General features: G+C 33.0%; 2 protein-coding genes across 2 annotated transcripts in view; one reads left to right on the forward strand and one right to left on the reverse strand.

The window, feature by feature from the left end:
- Hs3st-A (Heparan sulfate 3-O sulfotransferase-A) overlaps positions 1-18,995 on the reverse strand; it is a 420,705-nt gene that overhangs the window by 133,769 nt on the left and 267,941 nt on the right. The gene's annotated exons all lie outside the window — the stretch shown is intronic.
- Positions 1-18,995, forward strand: part of LOC149421870 (farnesol dehydrogenase-like) — a 31,820-nt gene that overhangs the window by 10,361 nt on the left and 2,464 nt on the right. Inside the window, exons 2-5 of the mRNA XM_089634122.1 lie at positions 1,035-1,212; positions 11,499-11,625; positions 13,731-13,866; positions 17,639-17,806. Coding sequence (XP_089490248.1) covers positions 1,035-1,212; positions 11,499-11,625; positions 13,731-13,866; positions 17,639-17,806 — 609 coding nt within the window. The remainder of the gene's footprint in view (positions 1-1,034; positions 1,213-11,498; positions 11,626-13,730; positions 13,867-17,638; positions 17,807-18,995) is intronic.

The raw sequence follows: 18,995 nt of genomic DNA on the forward strand, positions 1-18,995 counted from the left end.
AAATTTAAAATGAGTTTTAGGATGTATTATTTATTTTGAAGATTTCAATTTTTCACGATTATAGAGGCAACTTTTACAATTTTTTGTGAGTTAATTGTAATTATTAAGAAATAATACTTCCCAACCTACTATGTAATACAATGAAATATAAATTTAACAAATAAAACATTTTAAAATGACGTCTATTGTGCCGGAATTTTAAATGTATATACGACAAATTTGTGTTCCAGCGTAAATCTTTCATTTGAAAATTAAATTTAAGCCCATAAAAATAGTTTTTTTAATAATACTTCATATTTTATATTTCAGTATATTTACGTAGTAAAAAAATTAAGATTATTTTTTTACAACTTTATTCACATTGGTTGGGTATTTTGGCCTCAAGTCCAAATTTAAGTTTTGTATGAAACATACGTTTCCTTTCGACTATATCGACATATTTATTTCCGTAACAAGATTTCTACTGCATGGATTAACAAGATAAAAAATCACAGGAAAACATAATATTTCATATAATTTGTTGTATTGTTTTTAAGCACATTTTTGCACTGAAAGGCTATGGAGATTCAGACATGTCCAAAATTACAAATATTTGTCAGAAATGCAGGTTCATTCCGATTTTTGAGGTCTCTTTAGAGTAAATAGTATAAAATAAATATTTCTATAGCAAAAAAAAATATCTAAAAGTAAAAGTGAGTAAGTGTGTTCAATTCCTCCGTCACAACACAAGCAACATTTTCCGCTTACTGTGGTAGTAGATTTTCAAATATTGGCAACCCGGGAATGTTTGTCTTTCTTATCAATAAAATAACAAAATACCTATTATGTTTACAGAGACACCCAAGGGATTGTATTTACAATAAGTTTGTATAAGTTTTTCACCGATTTAAGAAGTTTTAGAGCAGTGGTCATTAGTTTGAGAAGAACTACTACCAGAAACTGTTAAAGCTCTGTATTTACATGTTTTTTTTCTACCCGACATTGTTTACATTGTTATTTAAGGGAATAAATATTGTTGACTTGTTTATTTTCAGGGACTCAATTCATCCGTCAGAGGCAGAGGGTCTATTCGTGGACTGAAGTGTGATTTGACTAACGAACAAGATATCCTGGATGCTTTTACATGGATCAATTCTACCCACGGAGGGGTTGATGTGCTGGTGAACTCTGCGGGGTTCATTGGACACAATGCTGTACCTGCTTCTTTACTAGGTTCGTATACACATACAAAAAAAAACTGACAACTGATTGAAAACAAAGTGTTACATTCGCTGTACAAATTACGTTAAATTTAAAAATATGTTGAGGGAAAGTGATTTGTATTGGTTTTAGAAATATTAACAATTGGCCGAGGATGCGTTAAGTTGTTTGGTCGGTATTTTTATGACGTTGTGGTCTATGTTGATTTTATTTCAAAAGTTCAACTGTCCTAATATAAAGTTCTGAGAGGTAAATGTATTTTAATTCAAGCGCTAACAACACACGGAAAAGAATGATCCGGTTAAAAAATGACAACATGCTAATTTCCTGACGAAATATTAGTCATTCAAAATATATCGAAAACACGTGTTCTTTTCCGAATAGATATCGTGACGGAAAGCTACAGTAAAAGTATGTAAGTATCAATATCAGTATTTGTATGAACACGTGTTCCGCCGTTTGCATCAAATATTTTCGTTGACTGATATTTTGTCACAAACTCTTTCAATTCTATTTTTATAAGCTCGCAGTCCCAGTTTTAACAGGAAAAGGAATAATTTAACCAGATTTTTAATAAATTAGCAGTATTTCATTTCAGTAAGTTTTCTCCGCGCAGGTACATTAATGCATTACAAATTAAGTAAGAAACAATAATATTATGAGTTTGTATCAAAAAAAATATACCGAAGTGAATAATGACTACGATTTATAAATACAAATTTCATTTTATCTGTTACCCGTCTAAATATTGATTTCTGCTCACAAAATCGACCTTTATTACATCTGCATATTTAATGCATGCTGATAACTGCATTACACTTACGTACTAATAAAGATTGATGAACATAGCATACAAATACTGAGCATAATACCAAGTTCCTTATCGTCCCAAGAAGTCTGAGGGATTTATGAGGATTATTACCATATTGAGTGAGAAATTTCTCGGAGCGTGTGGGGAACTAAAGCCCCTTAAATCAAACCACGCTAACGTATGATTAACTATTTCGTATTCGATGCGGATAATTTTCCGTCTTAAAACAAAACAAAGCAACGCCTAGTAAAAATATCATTTCAAAGGGCCAATTTATGATTGATTACGAGAAAATATCTTCAATGCTAAACTATTTCTTTGACGTTAATTAAGAAATACATAGGGTCAATATATTTTTTATTGTAAGTAACGTTTAATTAATTAGCCAGTATCTACGTAACTTTACGTAAGAATGTTCGATAAATATGAAACGCCGCCCATTTCCGTCCTAGCACACCCGCAATACATTGCTACATCCACATTCTTTCCTGCTAATCCGAATCATTTATTGGATTACCAACACCTTTGCCACAGGTCACCCAAAGTGGTAGGCTACGTTTTGTGATTTAGCAGTGGTCCCCGTGTTAATCGCAGGATGTGCCTGCCCACCATCTGCGTGGTGTGCCAGATCGGGAGAGGCTGGTTTGGTAGCTCTAACTGGTCTCTTGACCCATCGCCTTGTGCCGCAGTGGGAAGCATATATTCATATGTCCGTCACTCCTGATCCCTAGATTCCTACCCAACCCCCATAACCTTTACCTTTCCAGAACTTCCTCTCCTCCCTTTCCTTAAAAAAGACCCTCCACACAGCATCCCTATAGATGACACAGGCCCTGAGGAAAATTATTTTCTTGTGTGTAGGGTTTATCATAAAAAAAGAGCCAACTCAAGTACGTATTCTTGGGACGTCTAAGACTTCTTCATGCATCTTAATGCATGTTATATATATGTACTACTAATCAGTGGCAGCTCGTGACTGTTGAGTGTTATTAGAGTGCAAGTTTGAAAAATTCCACATCAATGGTGTTGTTTAGTCCTAAACGATTTTTCATTTTTTATCGAAAATTCAATTTTTTGTGTGAAGATTTTTATGAAATTTCAGTTTGGCCAAAATTTTCATACGAAAAACGTTTTCGAAAAGAAAAAGAAGACGTTTTCAGCTACAACAACATCAATAATGACATTTTTGTAATATTACCACATTACATTAGTAAACCTAAGAGTCACGTGCCGCCACTGTTACTAATTTTTATTCCTCTGTCTATTAACACTCAATAACTGAAAATCCAATTCATAATCATGTTTATTGCGCTTTCTCCGACCTACAATATTTTCTGGGTTATTCATTCGTAAACATAAATTTAATTTTTACTGCATTCTGCATTCTGCATACGTTTATACTACCACTGCATTAGCATTATGCAAATTATAGCGAAGAATTGTTTTTATAATTGAAAGACGCCAAACATTGTTCCACGTTTTTTATAAAACGAAAAATGCTTTTCGTAAAATCAGTGATGAAATTCAGGCACAGCCGGGTAATAACCAGTAACTAATATCTTAACCTATACGGAAAGTAGAGGTGGAAGATTAGAGGTTACCCGGTGGATTTACGTTTGCTTGGGTTAAACTACGTCAGGTTACGTAGATTTATTTTGATCAGGAGTCAGAAGGTATTGATTGGAAGTATTAGTTTTGGATTGATTTATAATATTAATATTCATAATTCCTGATCGGGGGGATGACCCTAAATGGATATAACCCTTGAATGCTAGGGAAAATGCCAATAGCCCGCTGTAAGCCAGCTGACACTATTTTCCAAATAACTTAATTTTTGTAAAATGGTATCTTTGCAAAGTGTACCATCTTACCAGAAAATAGTGTACATCTTTGTAATTTCCAATTGCTTTTAGAGAAATATTTTTTCTCTCTTTAATGTTATAAAAAAATAGTAAATAATGAAAACTTCAAGTTTGATTATATTTTGCAACACATTAAGTATTTTTCACAGAAATATTATTTTAGTTATAATATGAAGATTTTAGTAGTGTTATTTTAAATATCGGAATTATGACATTTGACATGGAATTTTCAGACGAGTTTGGGAAATTTGGTCATCGAATCCTACCTAATCTGTAACACGTATGAATTTGAGTACTTTTCTCTGCCGGTACGATGATATTATAACAGTAAGTGCTACATAACAGGTCTCTCCGCACTAGGGGCACATAACCTCATTAGCTGAATTTAGTTCACTGAGCGATATAAAACATTAATCATCAGAAAACCACATTGTATATTGTTTAAGAATGTCCTCTCTGCCACTTCCTCGGGGGACCATCGATGCTGGCGACGAAGCCCGGTCGCTAGTGAAAGGCAAAAATCTATGTATCTCTACGCAACTAGTAGCTATCATAGATAATAGAAACGAAGTGAAATATATCATGGAAGCTTGCAGACTGCCGCCGAGGTGTGACCAAAAACGGTGAAGCCAATTGGTCGATGGGTGATGCCAATGAAAGTTATACGTGTTGTGCATAGTCTAAAACAAAGGCGGGCGTCGTTGTACGCAGATGCGATTTGCAGTAGTTGTTGTTCAACAATTTTGGCGATAGTTTGGTGTGCGCTATTCCATACTATCTCATCTGCCTTGTTTCTGTTATATAATATTATGGTAGCTACAAACATTCGAATAAACAGTTCTTGGTTCCAGAATGTGCTCGTTCATTATAACTAGGTCAATGCCCGGAGATGTACACAGTCTGACACAGTATTTTAATTTCCCTTGGAAATAACGAACCTTTGAAATGCTTTAAACTCACAGGTAACTCAATAATTATTACATTTTGAAAATGGATTTCATTATTCAGTGTTATATCTTACAAAGAGCGGGTTCCCGGAAACCTGGCGATAAGAATTTGTTATTGCCGTGTTAAGCTCGGGTTCTAGGGTGAATTTAATTTCAGAGAAAGCGAAGTAACTTGGAAGGAAAGTGATTTCCATCGCAAGATACTTGTGGGATAAATCAAATAATAAAGCTTTCTCGCAACTGGTGAATTAAACAAGAAACAACACTCAATAATAACAAGAATATTGATCACAAATTTGACGAAATACGATCTGAGTAACGTTTTACTATTCATTATTTCCCAAACGTATTTACATTATTATGATGATATATTTATGTCTCCTCCCCCATCAAAGGGATAAGTAGTACTTGTTTGAAGACGATCGAGATTAAATAAATCGAAAGCTAGATATTCTTAGTATCAACCTGGTGAAATATCACCATCCAGAATCGAAACGTCGTTTGATCTGAGCAAGGTTATTCTGAACCTTTCTCTTCCCAATCTCTTTCCCTCACAAAATCTTTCAGATTCACAAAACGCCCAAATTGAGGAACTTTCAGATGCACAACAGACCCAATTTGAGGAACTTTCAGATTCACAACACGCCCAAATTGAGGAACTTTCAGATGCACAACACACCCAATTTGAGGAACTTTCAGATTCACAACACGCCCAAATTGAGGAACTTTCAGATGCACAACACACCCAATTTGAGGAACTTTCAGATTCACAACACGCCCAAATTGGGGAACTTTCAGATTCACAACACACCCAAATTGAGGAACTTTCAGATGCACAACACACCCAATTTGAGGAACTTTCAGATTCACAACACGCCCAAATTGGGGAACTTTCAGATTCACAACACACCCAAATTGAGGAACTTTCAGATGCACAACACACCCAATTTGAGGAACTTTCAGATTCACAACACACCCAAATTGAGGAACTTTCAGATTCGCAAAACGCCCAAATTGAGGAACTTTCAGATTCACCAAACGCCCAAATTGAGGAACTTTCAGATTCACAACACACCCAAATTGAGAAACTTTCTGATGCACAACACACCCAAATTGAGGAACTTTCAGATTCACAAAACGCCCAAATTGAGGAACTTTCAGATTCAGAACACACCCAAATTGAGGAACTTTCAGATGCACAACACACCCAAATTGAGGAACTTTCAGATTCACAACACATAATTCCACTGGCTCCCGACGGTTGGGGGCAGTTAGGAATCTTGTGCGGTATTCACATAAAAGTTGTGTAAATATAGAATAAACAACATATCGCTATTAAAATTTGTGTAACCATTAGAAGGACGTAAATGTATTGTTTTTATTTACCTTATAGACTCAACTGCATCATTTATAGAAATTTGAGTACCGCCGTCTCAGGAACTATTTATTGGATAACTAAAACATCTGCCATAGGCCACCCAAGAGGTTTGCTACGTTTGGTGTCTTTATGAGATCATTCGATTTCACCTGCAGGACTCTCTCGACCCATCACCTTGCACCGCAGTGGAAAGGATGGATTCAATATCTCTCACCTCTCATACCTCTTAACAGAACTTTAAATCCTTCCTTTCCTTAAAAATACCTCCCAAACAGCATCCCCAAAGATAACATAGGCCCTGAAGTTATTTTCCTCAGGGCCTTCATTGGGAAAGTCGCAATTTATGGGTGAATCTTAATTCTTTAGGATTTCAAAAAACCTTCAATTCATCATACCTATTTGAAAAATTTAACTTTGATTTTATGCAGTCATTAGTTAATAATAATTATTATTTTCCATGTTATCTGTTTTCTTAAATCGAAATTGTAATAAAAAAAAAATAAACGTAGAAATACAAAACAATAGACAAATCAATAAGGGAAAGGGGAACAAACCAATTTGCGCGGATCGCGAAAGGCGGCGGACGGTTCACTTTCGGTGATTTGTTAATAAATGAATCTGACTGTATACAGGCAACTCGCATTGTAATACCACCGTTTGGTCCTCGAAAGTTAAATCTGCTTACGAATCACTAGTCCTTTTAACAATGACGAAATTGCTGGGTGCGAAAAAAAACTACTATCCCAAATCGGGTAAACAAAAGTTCGGGCTTGTTTCCAAAGTTTTATATTTTTTTACACTATTTAGTTAGACACTTTTATAAATGTGTCATAATATATCATACATATCACTCATTTTTATTATCACAACGCAACCCGATTTGAAGGCGATTCGATTTTTAAGCGTTTAGACAAACATTCCGATTCTGCGAAGAAAAGTCCCGGCAAACCTTACTTTAGCGAACTTTACTTTTCTATGCATGGTCTGGTTATTGCAATATGCGCTCTTCGGTGGTCACTGTACGAATGATGTAATTGTATTTTCAGAGCTTTCTCGAACCCTCCTGGAGCCAAAAATACGGGCACATGGTTTGCGTTCAGCTCGTCGAAATGATATCCAGATTTCATAGAAGGGCATTCTATTAATTTGGATGAGTTTAAGGCCCGTAGTAAACGTTCAAAGATGGTTTGAGAGGGAGAATGTAAATACGAAAGTAAGAGGGAGCGCGCTAATATTGCAAAACGATAATCACTAAGCGAAAAGAGAGAAAACATTAAACACGACTCGTTCGAAATAGAGTAAAAAACTCTCGATAAATGCTTTAGTTGCATTTTAAGATACACTGTGATTTTTTTCATGCATATAACATATTAAATAGCAAAACAAAACGAGTTTTTAATCATTTTTGGAGCTAACTTTGCGATTTTTTTCTATTGAGGAACTTTCATATAATTAACGTTTCGGCATAACAAATGTTTAGATATTATCAACCCTTTAATTACTAGGAGACAAAATTTGGGCCCAAAAATTATACGAATTTGGGTTGCTGATATTTAAAGGGTTAAAAATAACTACATTGAGGACATCAAATCTTGGCTTTAGGAAATATCAGAAGAAGAACTAGCTAATATATTAAAAACATCATCTTAGTCGCTGAAAACGTATACTAACATATAAAGTCCCCCTCAGCACAGGATCTCCTAGTGAGGAGGACTTCAATGATCTGTTTTAATTTTGTATATATTTCTTTTTCATGTGCCATACAAAAATGTACCTAATAATTAAAAAAAGTAACTAAATAAAAAATAAAATAAAAATCTTCAAAAATAACATTTTTTTAATTGAAAAATTAAATAAATTATTAGAAATTGGGTATGTGGTGGCTAAAAGTAAATGTGTGTGTTAAATTTTGCAGTTAATTTTATTTCAAAAGAGAATTCTGACTATCATTAACTTTAATTTCCACAGAAAAAGATGAAGAGTTATTTCTATAATTATAAATAATCCGCTTGTCGCGTTAAATTGTGTCACTTTATCAACTGCACTGTTTGTTTAGGGTTGAATTAGCCTCGATAAGAAATGAAACGCATGTTGCCAAGTGCATAAAATGTTTAAAGAATAAATTCCGCATGGCAGGGTTAGAAACTGCACAGTCGCACGTAAGCGATATTATCCGATAGTGTGGACAAATGCAATTATTATACGGGAGGTATGGCGGGGATGTATTAGATACTATAAATATTCCCCCTCTACTACAAGCTAATCCACTATCATAAAGCTATTCTCGCTTGTATCAAACCATATAATTTTCCATGCAATCCAACACAGAAGCGATATCTAACTAATAACTATAAAGCAGAAATCTGGAGTACGAACTCTCAGATTGTGAATTCTGAAATTAATATTTTATATCTTGCCGTATTTGGTGATTAGATTTGAAAAGCTGTATCTTTTCCGATCATCTACTCCCCATTTCCTTAAGCCCCAAAACTTTCTCCAAATAGGGAGTCCATAGTCCTATTGACTGCTAGTAGTTGGAACACTTGGCCTGTAATCACATGAAAAAGTGCCTACCCAATAAAAGCTGTGTCATTTTCTTACGAGTTCTTTTGAAGAAAAATTCAATTTGTTTTTCAATTGTTTCACTAGACAAATTCATATATATATTAACGAAGTAAATAAGCTTTGGACTTTCATATTCCACCTAGCGACATCATTGCAGCCTGTAAAAACACATTTCTCTAAGCGAGATTTTATATAGTTGTGATTTTATTGAAAACTAGCGCAGACCCGTCATGGAATGGTCTGAATTCTTGAAAAATGAGTTCTTATTTTGAAAATGAAAAAAATAGTTTTCTGTTCATAACATTATTCCAGGTACTTTATCGCTTCTCTTAATTCTCCACACTATCAGTTCCAATTTTGAAAATGTCACTTAAATTCATAGCAAATCCGAGTTCCAGAGTTCATTGAACCAGAGTTACACGGCATATATCGAAATCAATATGTTTTACTTTTCATTGTTCGTAAATCATGTAGGTATAAAAAATTTAATGAAAACACGTTTTACATCTACTTATTAGGTACCTAACCTATTTTTGTGTCGACTTCGTGTTATTTTATTTTTGCTGATTGTATAAAAATCCTGTATTTTTGTAAATACATACATCAATACAAATGCTGGTTTGTTTTCTGTTTACACTGTGAAAGACACAATAAATATAAACAAACGAAAGAAAACATTCCATTACGAACATCCCTCTTGTTTCACAATAAACATTTCATTGTTTTCTTATTTATGATGATATTTTTCTCCCAGTTTTGGAACCTTATTATGAAACATCCATATACAATATGTTGAGAATATAAAACAAATAATGGAATAACGTCCCCCTTGTTTTTGGTTTGAAAATTTGATCACATAGATATATCTAAAATGCTTTTATTAATACCATCTTATCAACACTTATTTGAAAACCTTTTTATAAGCTCAGAAAAAAAAATCTGGTTCAAAAAAGTGCTTTAAAGTTCAAAATGTCTTACTTATGAACCCATTTTCGGTTGAAGTTTTACAGCACAATTTGTTATTTAAATAATGATCGTAAAATATTTATATTTGTGCCTGAGAAAAATAAAAATAAATTAAAAAACACCCTTTCGGCTATGTTTTTATCTCGCATAAATCAAAACAGGCCGTTTGTGTTAAGCAGGAATTTAAACCTTATCCCCTACTACATAAGGAGTGTTGTTGTTAGTGACCCGAATCCAAATATTGCACGACGTGGTGCTTCGCCTTAAACAATTCTTAAAACATCACGTACATGTATGTTAATAATTAAATTAAATTTTAAAAAAATCTAAGAGTGACAAAAATCAACTGCGCTTCGTGTCCTATTCGAAATTCTAAACTACGTTTAGTACCTACAATTCTTTACTAATTTATAATGCTATTCGATCGTATAACTCTGGAAATTAATGAAGCTCTTACAAATAGCATTAAATGTATGGGTTGGTAAATATTGATAACGTGCTACGTTCAGTTAGTTGTATTGAGTTTAAACTAAGGAGTAATTGGAACGATCTTTGGATAGAGACTGTATTTCGAGCTGAGCGTATTTGCATTGACTTCACAGCAGTAAATTTTACATCACTATAGTGATCTGTTGGAGAGATTTTCAGAGGGAGAGACTAAATTTATTTTATACTGGGTTTTTACACATGTTCTCACTTACGTCAGAACTATCCTGTTACAAATACTCAGTTAAGTTACAGACAAAAATCTACAAATTACATACATACAGCTAAAAATGCAATTAAATACAGGTTACGTACAATTAAAAAACCAAACAAATAATAGTATAAAATTATGCATAAGCTTAGTTAAATGACTGATAATACTAGGAGAGACAAGAGACACGAGATTTACAGTGATACATCGTATAATTATCTAAACATATTATTTAGCAGTAACAGAACATTTTTTTAATCTGTTTAGATTATCGACGAAAATATCTTCTTCATCACACTCAATCTTATTATATAATCGACACATTTGGATCAGAGAGCTAAAATAGGCGATATTATTTTTGAATATATTCAGGTAAAAAATGCTATGGTGTCTTAAACGATGGGAATTTTATTTCACATTTTTTTCAATATTTCTAAGACATAATGAGGTATCAAGATGTGCGAGGATAATTTAATGCAAAAATATTAGGTCTATCAATTGCCTTCTTATTTTTAGTGTATTAATCTTCACTATCTATCTAAATCTAAACTATTCACGACGTGCGTCGTACATGTAGTCCACATTTGAAAGATAATAGTCTAAGCAATTTGTTTATCTTTGAAAGGTTTACTTATTATGTGAATAGATCTCATTTTAAGTGATCTGGACTTAATGTCATTAATGTGTAAATCAAATATGAATTTAGATCTCTTATAGAAGACACTTTTTAAGAATAATTTTATTAATGACACAGGAAAAATCTTTATAACCTTATTTCGAATGAAGTTTAAAATGTAACATTTTTCAATATTTAAGTGCATATCATTGACAGTATGCCAGTTATTTAGTGTACCGAGATCCTTTTGAAGCAGTAGATGATTGGTAACAGACTTAATTATATCATGATATATCAATATATAATATAATTAATTGATATATTGATATGTAAATTTATATCAATATATCATGATTCTATTTTCTAGTACACTCAAAAAGATTTCGAAAATATTTGTAATTCGTGTACCAAATTGATCATTTGTTTCTCTATATTAATTGTGTTTTTTCTTTGCAGAGGGGTCAAGCGACTCTTGGCGGTCAGTTCTGGATGTGAATGTGCTTGCTCTATCACTCTGCACCAGGGAAGCTGTAAAGTCAATGAGAAGGAGAGGCGATAATGGACACGTCATCCATGTAAATAGGTAAATTTTACCAATGAATACTATAAAATTGTTTCTTAGCAAACTGGATTCGAAAGGTAATATTATCTTTCGAGAAAAAGGGTGACATGGGTGAAAGTATAGGTAGCTCTCCTAAGCATCCAGTCAATATATCCATTGTGTTATCTCCCATGTTCTAATTTAATTATAAAACCGTTCACCAAGGTATTCAAAATGATTTCTTAAGTTTTTAAAACTTTTTAAGGCATAATTTCTCTTCCTCTATTGATGATTTCAAATCCCAACAACTGCACACGCCTTTTGAGCTGGTAGTGCAGTGGTATATCAATAGTTCTACAAGGTTCCACCGTGTATCACTTTTTAGTATTTGATAGAATCTATCGATTGGGTCAAAATTTTGATTAATTACATTTGAAATCATAGTGTCATTTTTGTCTTCCTACTTGGTCGCTTAGTATCAAAAGGTTCTAAGAGCTTGTCAACATCATGACTGTTTGAAAGGTGAAAATTCTTCGAAACATTATAGAGGTTCATTGTTGAAAGTTGAATTAAATATCCGTATAACCGTACCAAATTGTTTTTAAATTGCAAAAGCGCTTTACCTATTCAAACCTAAGTTGAACGAAGTTGGCACATATTTCCTTAGAAACTCGGCTGTATTATGCGCATTAAGTGAAATCAGTTTTAATAAGCACATAGTATTTATAATTACTGTAATATTAGTAATTAATCTGTATGCTGCAAGCAAGCTTAAACGGAATAGGTTACAATTCATCACGCACATTCTGAAAATATGCATAAATTTAATATTAAAGCTTAATATTACAAGGGGTTGTGTAACAATCACACGCAAAGTTGTTTTATAAATAAAAGTCAAACCAAACTAACAGAAGTGCATTAAATTATTCACGAGGCTGTTGAAAATAATGATAAAATAAATCGAAATGTCAGTCCTCGAATATTGCCTTCATAAAGTTAAAATTTGTCCATTCAAATGAAGGGGGTGTTTAAATTTTACGTCAATGCAGCAATAAATTGCACCAAAGTTACACATACATAGATATATTAGTTTTTTATTAAATTTATTACAGTTTACGGTAGATGTGAGTGAATGATCGATTTATGTACAATATTTATGGAGATAAATTCAAGCAAAAAGTTTTTTTATTTTTTATTTGTTTACTGAAATACTACAATTACATTGAAAATTAGATAGATTTCAAGATTATTTCATGGTAGGGTCATTGGTAGGAAGGTCCTTCTCCGTCAAACAAGTTAGGAGGGTTTTTTATTGTAGTCTATATTTGCTTTTAATAGCGTTTGTACGAAAAAGGTTTTACATCAATACTAAATGTAGTTATTTTCATAAATGAAAATCGGATACTTTAGGTTAAGTCACATGTTAAAATGATAGTAGCTGAATTAGTTTTTAGAGATCCCACAAAGGCGCAGAGTTCAGTTTCTCCATCATGGGACAAAATTTCCGCGAGCCGAGCCGCGAATTATGGAGAAGAACCGAAGCAGCCGCAAACGGCACGAAACGCCGCTAATTAATGCCGCCGGTTATTCGTAAAACATCTTTTTTCTTTAAAAAAAACTTTCGTACGTTTTTGTTGCTGTACACGTTTGATTATAAAAAATCTCCATGTTATTACCTCTTTTAATTCTAAAATAGGTAGGTTCAAGTAAAATATGAATTTTAAATTTTATTTCCAAGAAACCAAGGAAATGTAATTTAACCAGTGATTTGTGATATTATTTATAGTAACAAGTTTAATGAATGAATTAATTCCATAATATTTTTTTCTACGTGTTACTGGCCACTCATAAAAGTAACCGACCAACTCCTCTTCCCGATCCTGACCGTCTAATTTATACTGATTTTTTACTGTCATAAGTTGCGTTTTTGTTTGGTTTTGAAAAAATAAATAAAAGTCACCGGATTCAGAAATTTTATTTGCATTTTTTACTCAGAATAATTTCAGGAATCACTGGTTAAAGTATCAAGTACCTACGTTCATTGTTTGATGCCACATTGTGAAAATTATTACACACTCTCATGTCAGACTGTATTTTTTTATTATCTTATTTATATTTGTATTTATTTGGGGTGGTATTGATTTCAGCCTGGCCGGGCATAACGTGCCATTTTTCCCCCACACCCCCCTCGGAATGTATCCCGCCAGTAAACACGCCGTCACCGCTGTCACAGAGTCGCTGAGGGTTGAACTACAGGCACTCAAGAGCAGGATAAAAGTCACAGTGAGTTCATTATTAGTATTACCAATGGCAATGACATGTCTTCGAAACACAACTCGAAGCTTTTAAGAGATGTTTTTCGAATATCTGACATATTTATTTTATTAAAGTTATTTTAGATACAATATCATGTATCAATATTTACCTTCAACCATGATTATTGCATCATATATGTATATACAGAGTGTCCGGGGGTAAAGTGCGCTAACTTCGAGAGGTGATTACATGATGGTAGAAGTAAAAAAAATATATAAAGTTTTTTTTTCGAAATTCCAATATTTGTTTCCATACAAAAATATTTTTCAACAGAAGAATATTTATTTTCCCCTAAAAACAATTTAACTTTTTAGTTTAAAACTGCCGTAAAATCATACGTACTTATAAATCCATATAGAATCATCCCCCGAAGTTAGGTTACTTTACTACCGGACACCCGTATAATGTACCAGTGAATCCAAGAAATATTTTTAAGAAGTATTATTATTTCACAGGCTCAAAATCAAGTGGTAAACATGGAGAAAATTTAATGATATTAAATATAAGCATTTTGTAAGAATATCTTCGAAGTATTCGTAATCCGGTTAAAAACAGGATTACAAGCATTTAAATAATGAATTGATTGGTTTCCTAATGAACTTTCAGTAAAATATTAATGTGTTATAGCGATGTCGGAACGCGTGTTCATAGAAATTCTCATATTTTCACATTTCGTTATCGTATGTTATCACGACGAACGCAAGTGCATGAACACATTCTCCTATATAGTATTATGAATGTTCTTAAAGTTTATTAGAAAACGGCCAACAATACCGTTTTTTCAAACAGGGTTTTAATAAATCAGCAATACTCATTTTTCTTCGTGTGAGAGAGAGTTAATAAGCACATTTTATTTTTTAAATTCTTTTTCATAGTGAGAAATCAATATTTCAGTTACCGGAAATGGAAAATATTGCATTTTAATAGCTATTTCGTTAAAATACGGATGTTTTGGAATAATAAGTAGGTTTTAAAAAAACTAACATTTTACAACCTTTTTTTTGTTATTTGTTTTTGAGGTGTTATGCCATGTTGTTCTGCCCCAAACGAAGACAAAATAGAACAATAGTCGAAAGGCTGTGCCTTCCTGCCTTATGTGCACAATGTGACAGACAGAATTGCCAGGCTATTGAGAAAGGAAAGTATCAAGACTGTCTTCGGAACAAAGACAAAGATACAGGACTTACTGAGGTCTGCGAAGACTAAGTTTCCTCTGGAAACAGATGGTGTGTATAAACTCCGTTCCGTATGTTCCGGATATGACAAGGTCTATGTAGGCCAGACAGAGCGGACTATTTCCAAAAGGATTTCAGAACACTTCAGAGCTTGTAAACTCGGCCACCCTGACAAATCGGCAATTGCCGAGCATTTGATTGACACCGGGCATTACTTTGGATTTGTTCCTGAAGCCTTTGGGAGACCCAAAACTGAAAGAGCACGGCTGATTACGGAGGCCATTGAAATTCATAAAAATCCCGTAAATATTAATAGAGACGATGGAGCTTAGCTCAATAGTTCTTGGTTTCCGGTAATTGACGGCTACACCAGAGCTAAACGAAGAAAACCACTTTAAAAATTATACGTTAATGTTAGCTCAGAGGGTTGGAGCTGGTAACACGGTATCACATCCTTATACATAAGCTCACATTTCACCACAACCTCAAATAACACATCTGCCCTGATGATGAACACTGCAATGCTGTTCGAAACGTTGGCTAAAGAAGGAGTTAGCGCAACACGGCATAACACCCCAAAAACAAATAACAAAAATACTTTTGGCCGTGAAAATCTTAAATCATATTTAACTTTACAACCTTCACATCAATACCAATGGCCGCCAAGTGAACAATCGATTATAATTTTAATGAAATCACTATTAACTCTTCAGACCTCGACTACGATTATATTTTGACAGAAGATAAAATATTTCCGCTTTGCAATAAAATCCAAATAATTGGATTATTTCTGAATGTAGCTGAAAACTAAAAACTTATTTTGAAAGGTGATAAAATACGTTTTCAAATTGTAAAACTTTAAATACACATATAATTTTAGATAAATAAAAAAATGAAATGTGAACATTAAAAAATGGCTCATCTTACGATTATTGTAACTAAAATTACAGATATCGAAAACATATATACAAACACAAGCATCATGTTAGTTGAATGTATTACAAACGTTATTTTTGCCTCATTTTTTATCGTTTCGTATAAAAATAATTAATAAGAAATTCACGAAGTTCAATTTATTTTTCAAATTGCGTTCGTAAAAGTGTATATTTAATTCTTCTATAGTTAATTTCTAGAGTTGAAAATAAAACGTATTTTTTTCTCTTTCTAACACCGTAAAATCATATATCTCACCGTGACAGTAAGGGAACAACCATTTTTATGAGACCATTTGAATGTTCCTAAAATCTAAAAAATCAGCCTGTAGGGTTAAAATACATTATTTTCCATTTTCACTTACTGAAATAGTTGTATCATTGTTATCTAACAATGAGAAAACCATTTCAATTCTTTCATTGTCAGATAACAATGATAAAAAATTTCGCTTACTGAAATAGTTGTATCATTGTTATCTAGTGTTTTAAAAAAGTGCCTATTGTCTTATGTGTATCTGTATATTTACCAAATCAAATGATTAATGAGAGGATCAAACACCGCGATCACTGGTATCGTCCACAAGGTCGTAGAGCTTCTTTCGATCTTATAGGGGATGTTACGAAGTTCATAAGTGATGTCAAACCACAAAATCAGTGATTGTTTTACTTCATACATTATTTTAAACCACAAAGTGGTTGTTTTCTACGGAAATCTGCCTAGGCTGGGAGAGTAGGTGAAAATCTATTATTTAAGGTTCCTTTCAGTAGTTTCATCGTTTTTGTACAATTTGCAATGTTTTATGTGTATTTCAAATGCGCTTTATACTCGTACATCCTTCCAATTTATTCGTTAATATTTGTTTTAGAAACCAGATAAAATTGTCTTTATGTGTATGCATTTAAAATAAACAATACTATTTCAAAATAATACAATTTTAATATCCAAGTGAAAAATGTTGTCAAAAGCGCTAACCATATTTTAACTTAAATTTTTTCTCCAATCATAGAAAAATTGAGAGAACTCGATATTTTGAAAACACGTATATTTTGTTTGAGGAATTAATAAGAAAACTGTACCTTCACTTTTATCTCGTATAAAACATAACATAATTCAAACCGATTATTACGATAGTGGCGCAAAATATGAATTATTCATTTTTGCTATTTTATTAATGGTTTCCAGTATAAATATTTAAAGAAAACTGGAAAGAATTATTATTTCTCTTTCTAACATGAAAAAAATATTTTTTTCCGCATGATCGAAAAAAAAGATAAAAATACTTTGGCATAAAATATGGAAGCTGGGTCATATATGACCCTCTAACGTTGGAGAGGTTAAAATGACATTAGATATAAAAATAACGAAGATTTTCTAAACGATAATGAGTCGTTTATAAAACGTAAGGGTTATCTTTGAAATACTACATAAAGACATTTGGAACATGGCAATTATTAAAAATTCAGGTTAATGTTCCTTTGTAAAAGGTTTCGTCTGAAAATGTGAAATTAATGCACAATATACAAGAATTAGCATACCATTTCCATATTTCAGGAGGAAACGTAGTAGCAATGATACTTCAGACGACAAGACGAATAAGAATTTGAGCAGTGTACCTATTGTGTGTTTTACAGAGCATAAGTCCGGGCGCAGTTGACACGGAAATGACTCGAACATTCGCCTCGAACGTGCTGGGAATCACTGAAAAACTTAACGGAGAAAATACCTACCTCAAGCAACTGGTTCCGGAAGATATATCGGATGCAATTATCTATGTGCTCAACTGCAGGCCGAATGCACAGGTAAGACAAATGTTTACCATATCGAGAATTCACACGCTTCCCTGTAAGAGGCATAAATCCTAACAAACTGCATTCACCTGCAGCGTTACTGTTAACCTTATAACAGCGAGACCGGAACGTCCCGACATCCCGTTTGTTCTCTCGCTTGTTTGCTTTAATGATGCATTTATTATATTTGGAAAACCAACAGGTTTTTATCATAATGTAGTTCATAATATTGCAGCAATCGATCGCGCCGACCAGTAATGTTTCCACTGTTTTCCGATAAATTGTAGGTTTTTTTCAATCCTGTACTTACAGATTTATTTAATCCTATTACAATACACGTAACATATTGTACATAGCTGTAAATAAACCAATATTAATTTTGACAATAACACATTTTTGAGATCTTGCCTAAAATGACTCTATAAACCTTCAAGGCCGATGTTGAAAACGGCAAGAGACCTAGAAATTTCAATTAGCAGTACCGTACCTATTGTTATACTATGCTGGGCCAGAACGTCCTTTTTGCCACGTGGAATACAGAGCAAATCGTGATCTTCACCGGAGTGTTAAAACATAAAGTTTAAAATAGTAATAAGATTATTGGAAGATATAATATAAGAAGATCAGCATTAATAACGACCAAATGTAGTGGAATTGCGTTGTAATTTTAATCAAGGTTCCTTCTAAAAACTGTGGGAGTGTCAACTCGGTTCTGGGTTCAATCAAAAATAAGTAAGTGGAACACAGTTATAAAAATTTTAAACATATTTTAATATGTTTTATTGTTTATTCGGGACATTAAATAGAGTGGTAACAAATAAAACATATTCATAGAAGAAAAATAAGAGTAAGGTCATCAATCCACTTACAAAATAAAAATTTAAAGAAAAAAATAAATTAATTTTCTTTAACGATTTAAAAAGTTCCATTTTGATTTGCCGCCAAAATGACATGTTCGTTTTTATTCGTAAATTCGGCACGCAGGGCATCGTCTTAGCAGAAATTTGCGTTTTCTATGTCATAATGACATTGTAGCCAGTTGGGACCGCTTCGGAATGTGCGATATTAGATCGTCTTTAAATCAACAATTATTAATGAAAATTACACATTTTTAGTGAAATTATCAGAATGAGAAAAATAAACTTTAAATCTTCGATAAACGGTATTCGTGGTTTGTCAAAATACCGCATTGTATTACATT

Source organism: Hesperophylax consimilis, chromosome 8, assembly GCF_061612785.1.
Source record: "Hesperophylax consimilis isolate HC1 chromosome 8, BYU_Hcon_1.0, whole genome shotgun sequence".
NCBI classification, from domain to species: domain Eukaryota; kingdom Metazoa; phylum Arthropoda; class Insecta; order Trichoptera; family Limnephilidae; genus Hesperophylax; species Hesperophylax consimilis.